The sequence below is a fragment of the Apteryx mantelli genome, chromosome 1, assembly GCF_036417845.1.
Source record: "Apteryx mantelli isolate bAptMan1 chromosome 1, bAptMan1.hap1, whole genome shotgun sequence".
NCBI classification, from domain to species: domain Eukaryota; kingdom Metazoa; phylum Chordata; class Aves; order Apterygiformes; family Apterygidae; genus Apteryx; species Apteryx mantelli.
This window is the reverse complement of record NC_089978.1, coordinates 158,098,665-158,104,798: the sequence shown is the minus strand read 5'-3', so window position 1 is coordinate 158,104,798 and position 6,134 is coordinate 158,098,665. Positions and strand designations below refer to the sequence as shown.

Genomic DNA, 6,134 nt, shown 5'->3' with positions numbered 1-6,134 from the left:
GTCCGTTAGCCCCGCGCCGCGCCGGAGCCGCAGCAGTTTAAGGGCGTTTTTTTAAACTTTCCGCCACATTCTTGGTATATTCACCCACCAGCAGGGAGGCAGGGGCAAGGTGAAGAGGGAAGACTACTAACTCCATGATACGGGTATTTTGCATACGTGTCTGAAAATATTTTCGAACCTGAAAAAAATTGCCAGGAAGAGTGTGACCACTTCAGCAAAAGAAATCATTCTTTTTTATTTTTCTTGCACTTTGTAAACCCAGGATTACATTTACAAGGTGACTAGACTTATGTGCCCATCTGTCATTTAGGTACCCAAGTCCAAAATTTAGAACCATAAAACCCCAGGCCTTAAGTGTCTGCTGGAAGTGTAGATGGTATCTATTCCTGGAACTTGCTAAACCTTTCACTTACGTTGTGCCTAAATCTCAGTGAGATTTACCATGCCAACTACACCTCCCCCTTCCTATAACATTTACGAGGCTGAATTCTGACCCTTGTGATCACCTCACCTGTTTGAGAAAGCCACTTTGCATCACTGGGTTCATTACAGATCTCAGGTTACCAAAAACAAGAATCAGAGATACCAAATTCATCAGTCAGTTCACAAGATACTGAAATTTAGCATTTGGTCTAAAGGTAACAGTAGGACATCACCCCAAGGTGGCAGGACCTTAGGGAAGTACATGAGAGAGGTCAGAAGAGGGAAAAGATATTTTCAGTTTGGCTAGAAATGATGACTTAAGCGCTCCTGAATGATCTGAGGAGTGAGGTATAGTGAATGTACCTGCTGGCATCTTCTGAAATATGCAGAGCCATGACCTGTGAGAAGAGAATTGCAAATTAAAAGGAGGTGAAGAACAGAGTGTAACAGAGCTCAGATCAAGGCGAAGGCATGCATCAGCAGACAGACTGCCAAGACCTGAACACAGCACAGGACTGAAGGAACAGAGGCAGACCCAGTACCGCGAAATCTAGGTGCACGGAACGCAGAGAGCGAGCCGACACCTTTCACCACAGGAGCAGCAGCGGCCACTCCCCCAACTTCTTCCGGAAGCCCCGCCCCACCGGCCGTCACGTGCCCCGCTTTCCCCGGAAGCCCCGCCCCTCCTCAGTCACGTGGCCTGTGCACCCCCCCCGCTGCTCTTGGGGAGGGGGAGGCGCCATTTTGTAAAGCGTCATACCCCATGTGCGTTTATTTACATATCTGTGTATTTAGCGTGTATACATATATACATATATATACATATATACAGATACACAAATTAAATATATCTATCCATAAAAGTGTAGGCATATAACATGTAAAAAATTAATAAGAGCCAATGAAATGAATAATTACATGCCAATAGAAAGCAATTAAACCAAATAAGAAGCAGGTTTGCTTGCCCCCCCCTTCACAAGGCAGTTGAACATGCCCTAACATTTTGGAGGGGGGTGAGTTCACACCTAGAGGGTACCTAGCTATGCTGTCATTTCAACTACAGGGTGAACTTAACTTTCCTCCTTTCATCTCACTTATAACTTAACTTCCATACTTCCTGCCATGATACTAGAATACAGTTCTCTTTATGGATAGTAAGACACAGGTGGCCTCCTAGGACAGGTCTGTACCCCAAGGGCATGCTCATCTTGTTCGTGCCCCCCCCTTTTGGTTCCCCCCAGCCTTGTGAACTTCCTGCTACAGTGCAACCGTTCAGTGAGAACAGCTTTTGGGTGACATGATAATTCAAGTACAAATCAGCCAAGGATTAAAACGTAACAGCGGCATGAAAGCTTCTGTGGCTTGAGTGCCCCGTTTCCCAAAAGGCAGCAGGAACTCAGTGGCGATTTGGGACACGGCTCTCTGGGGTTTTGCTCCTTGCAGCTCAGGAGGGAGTCAGGGTTTATTCAAGGGGGATGAGGGCAGCTGAGGCCTTGGAGGCAGGACTCAGAGGTGGTAGAAAAATTAGAAACAAAATGAAACCTCCCCAAAGCACCTAGAAATCCAACAGGCAGAGGGGCTGTTTTTCCACTTGGTTTGGGAAGAAAAATGACAAACAAAGAAACACAACCAAGACTTGATTTTTGTAGTAACTATTACCTTCTCTGATATGGCAGACTGAACTTGGAGTGCACACTGTGTAAGACGGTCTTAGGCTGAAATGTCAAGTTACTAAGAGCTGGAAACTGGATAACCAGCTTTATTACTAAATCATCTTGTCTGGTAACATGCCAAAAATGTGATAGCCCAGAGAGGTTCCTACAGTACCACAGTCTTCCTAAATAGATATAACTGAAAGTAAAATGATGTTGCAATTTTTATATATTTTTCAAAAATGTAATTTTACCTGCACATTTCTTTTCCATCATTTAGCCACCCCTCCCCGCAGGAAGAAGATACCAATCACAAAATCTTCAGCTCCATTTATCATATTTGCAGATGCAGTCTATCATTCCTGCAGTTAAATTCCCTGCAGACCATGTAGCAGAAGTCAGAGGTGGATTGTTTTTGTAATTTAGCAAACTTTGTCTGAAATTTCTGTGATGTGTTTAGTTGAAAAGATTGGAGGGATGTAGAAAATAAGAAGACATTCATTATTGCTGAGTTAAACGAAAGTTGCAGAAAACTTCTTTTGAAAGGGACAAGTAAAAGGTATGAGTGGTGCTTTAAAAAACAATGTTTTACAATTTCCTGATGATTGGATTGCAGTAAAATCAGTTCCCTATCACCAGTTACTTCAGCATAAAATACGCTAGTAATTGCTTTAGTTAGTTTTGTATTTTTAGTTAGTTTTGTGTTGTGCTTGGAAGTTGCATATCTGTTCTTTATCCTGTAAATCTATTCCTTAACAGATAGCCATACGTTTAACTCTGAACTGTGATATTTTTTGCAGAATAGATATTTTGCAGTATCTAAATGTGCATATCAATGCATTAGTTATCTAAATATCTTGGCTTTTTTATAATGGGACAAAGATTAATTTCAAAGTCCTCATTCAAAGCCAGCCTAAACCTATTAGAATAAATGTCATTATAGTAGGAGGCTACAACAGTTTGTAAATTGAACTTGTGTTTTCAGTATTTCTCCCTAGCCAAGTATCTACATACTAAGGAGTACCACCACAGCTGTCTTTAGACCTACAGCATCCCTCACCCTGGGGCTAAGAGCTGGATAGAGCTCTTACCCTGAGAAGAAGGAACTTAGAAACTGCATTTGGCCAAGTTGTAGGGGAAGCATGCATGAAATTCCTATGCATTTGATGAGTAACTACAAAGTAACTCAGTGTACAAAGGTATTGTTTTAGTGAACACTGAATTCACTGATTAAAAAACAACAACAATAAAGGAATCTGAAAAATGAGAAAAGCCTTTTAAAGAGTATGGGGAAATCTGGCACCAGGTGAACAAAAATAATTGCAGAAGCTTTCCTCACCCAGTTGTAAAATTGCCCCCTTCCCCCCAGGCAGAGAGCAGGTCCGCAGCACAGCTGCTCTGGTGGTTAATAATAAATGGACTATCCCAGCAAGAAGCGCGTTGCTGGAGCGTAGGCCTGCTCATGCCAACGCTGCTGCCAGCCCCTCTCGTCCCTCCTCCTCCTTGGGCAAAACTCCAGTTCAGACTGCAACCTCCATATGTGGGACAGGCACCCAGAGGTAAGAGACACATTCAGACCATTGCTTCGTGAAATCAAATGCGCCTGATTGATCACCAGGGGAGACTAGCAGGGAAGGTTTGGAGGAGGGCAGAAAGCCGATCTATACTAGAGCCGTGTGAAACTTTTGCTAGGAATCTGCAAACTTTTGTTACAAACCAAAAAGTCCGACAGGTTTCGCTGGAACACTTGCCAAGCTTCAAGAGTCTTTCAGCAGCTTAGGCTGAATGTTGGCAGAGTTTCTAGCAAACATCAGCTAATTCATATAGGGTTTCAGGTGGTGACCAGCTGGTTTTCATCCACGGGACTGCACAGCTTGGGCACTTTTTGCTGTTGTACGTAGAGTTTGGGGGGTTGTTCAAATTCAGAGCACAACTCAGACAGCCAACTGATCCTTGGCGTGACCTTGTTGGCTTGATGAATTTATTCCAAAGCTGACTTTGCCCCAGAGAGTGAGGGGTGTGTATGCGCACACACAGCAATACCAGTACATTTGCATGAACTTTTCAGACTGCTGACTGCTGAGTTTAGCATTGCACAAGCAGAGGTTTTAAGTATGAGGTAGAGATTTTGCCACCTTTGAATCATGATCTGATTCCATAAGCTTAAGCAGGCTTTTTGTCTTAATAAGGATTGAGAAAGTGGGATAAAAATCTCATTGTTTAGGTCAGATGCAGGCAGGACAGACCATGTCTGTCTTGATGGCTTGAAAGAGGTCTAGCAGAACTGGTCCCTCTTCCTCTGTGACAAAGCCCAAGCTGTCCTGTATGGCTGAAGTCTTTACATTCTGGCAAGAAAATCTTCTTGAGTATATTTCTGTATTGCTGTAGTACCACATACTATACTGAGATCAGAGCCACATTCTGCTAGATGTAACATGAACACAGTACAGTATTCAAATTAATTTACCATCTAAATGGACAATAGGTACACAGGACAGAAGAAAGAAAACCTTTCCTCCTGGTTGGGGGGTGAGGAATAGAAAGGCTTGAAGGATATGGCCAAAGGCCCAGAGAAGGTCTGTGAAGCAGCCAGGCATTGAATGCAACTGCCCTGAGGCTCAGACTAGACCAGTCTCTTAACCTTCACAACTTTCTCTCCCTCTTTCTCAGTTTGGAGATGAATTTAATTAAAGTGATTAGGAGTTGCTAAGAGACAAGAGGAGGTCCTGGAGTTTTTGCTGGGGCTGAATTGTGACTTTGCCTCCAGCACTTTGTACTAAGAAAGAAGATGATGTAACATGAGCATGCATAAAGCACCCTTGACTCTAGGGAGAGCTGCTCTTTCCTCCCTGTAGTTACAATTTGGCTTTCCGATTGTCCGCTTACTTTATTTTACTGAACTGCTTGTTTCCGCCAAGACACCTGCAAAATCATCTTTTTATAGCATTCCTCTGCCTGTGTCAGCCTTGTAGCTTTCTCCTTGAGCTCTCCTTGAGATTTTTCAGGTTGGAGGTGATGGTGGCTGAGCCTGCAATTTGTCATGAACAAGGCGCTTTGGAAAGTAAAAGGTTAATCACTCGTTTGTTACTTCTCATCCTTTCCTCTACTCCTTCATGATTTCAACTCAGCACTGATAAGGGCCACGTGGAGACTTCCCACCCCATTTCCACAGTCTAACATTTTGCTTTGGCTCCCTGGCTTGTGCTTAGAACACCACGAGTTTCCAGGCAATCTTCTGGGCAAGTCCAGGATTGTTAACTTCCGAGATCAGGGCAAGAGGTGATACATTTAGCTTCATATGGTGACATCATTGCTGAATAACTGCTTTCATTTTTACCTGACTTTTGGAACCTCAGGACTATCCTAAAGCAAAAGATGATTAGGAAGATGACCTATAGACTGGGAAGACACATGTCTGCTGTGGCAAGTAGGACCATCCAGGTGAGAAGATTTCTGCATGGTGAGTAGTGTATTCTGAAACAGTCCCTGTGTGGAAAGTGTTTTCCTCATCTGAATGTAGGAGGGAGCTTGCTGGCAGTGTTTTGGGAGCAAAGCAGAGCAGATGAGCTTTTTCAACTTTCAGGAGGGTACTTCAGGTCTTAAATGCACAGGAGTGTCTGTTGTTTGATAATGACATCATAAATAGGTGAAATTTTGATGCATGATACTCTTAAAATATCTTGAATTATTATGATATTCTCAGCACTTCCAGTCTTTTAAAACTTGTATCATTCTTCAGGCATGATAGATTGCAGGGCTCAGTTCTTTCACTCACAAAAATGTCAATTTAAATTCATGTTACGGGAGCAAATGACAGAACACAGCTGTAAAAATGGTGGGAGAGGAACATCACCCAGTGATGATGATGATGGTGAGAATTAGTATTAATAGTAGTGGTAATGCTTTTTTGTAAATAGTTAATTAACATAAAAACCACAGTTTTAGTCTTCCTGAAGTTATCTGTGGATTCAAATTAAATTTACCTCAAAGAACAGCTGAAAAGGGGGATACATTTACTGTGATGATGAAAATTTACCTTTTATCAAATAGCCAGTAGTT

At 42.7% G+C, this 6,134-nt stretch overlaps 1 protein-coding gene across 1 annotated transcript in view; it reads left to right on the top strand.

Moving 5' to 3' along the window:
• The first annotated feature begins 3,563 nt into the window (after nucleotides 1–3,563).
• Nucleotides 3,564–6,134, top strand: part of LOC106488877 (uncharacterized) — a 32,382-nt gene continuing 29,811 nt past the window's right edge. The window contains exons 1-2 of the mRNA XM_067307954.1: nucleotides 3,564–3,634; nucleotides 5,432–5,535. Coding sequence (XP_067164055.1) covers nucleotides 5,451–5,535 — 85 coding nt within the window. The 5' untranslated portion in view covers nucleotides 3,564–3,634; nucleotides 5,432–5,450. The remainder of the gene's footprint in view (nucleotides 3,635–5,431; nucleotides 5,536–6,134) is intronic.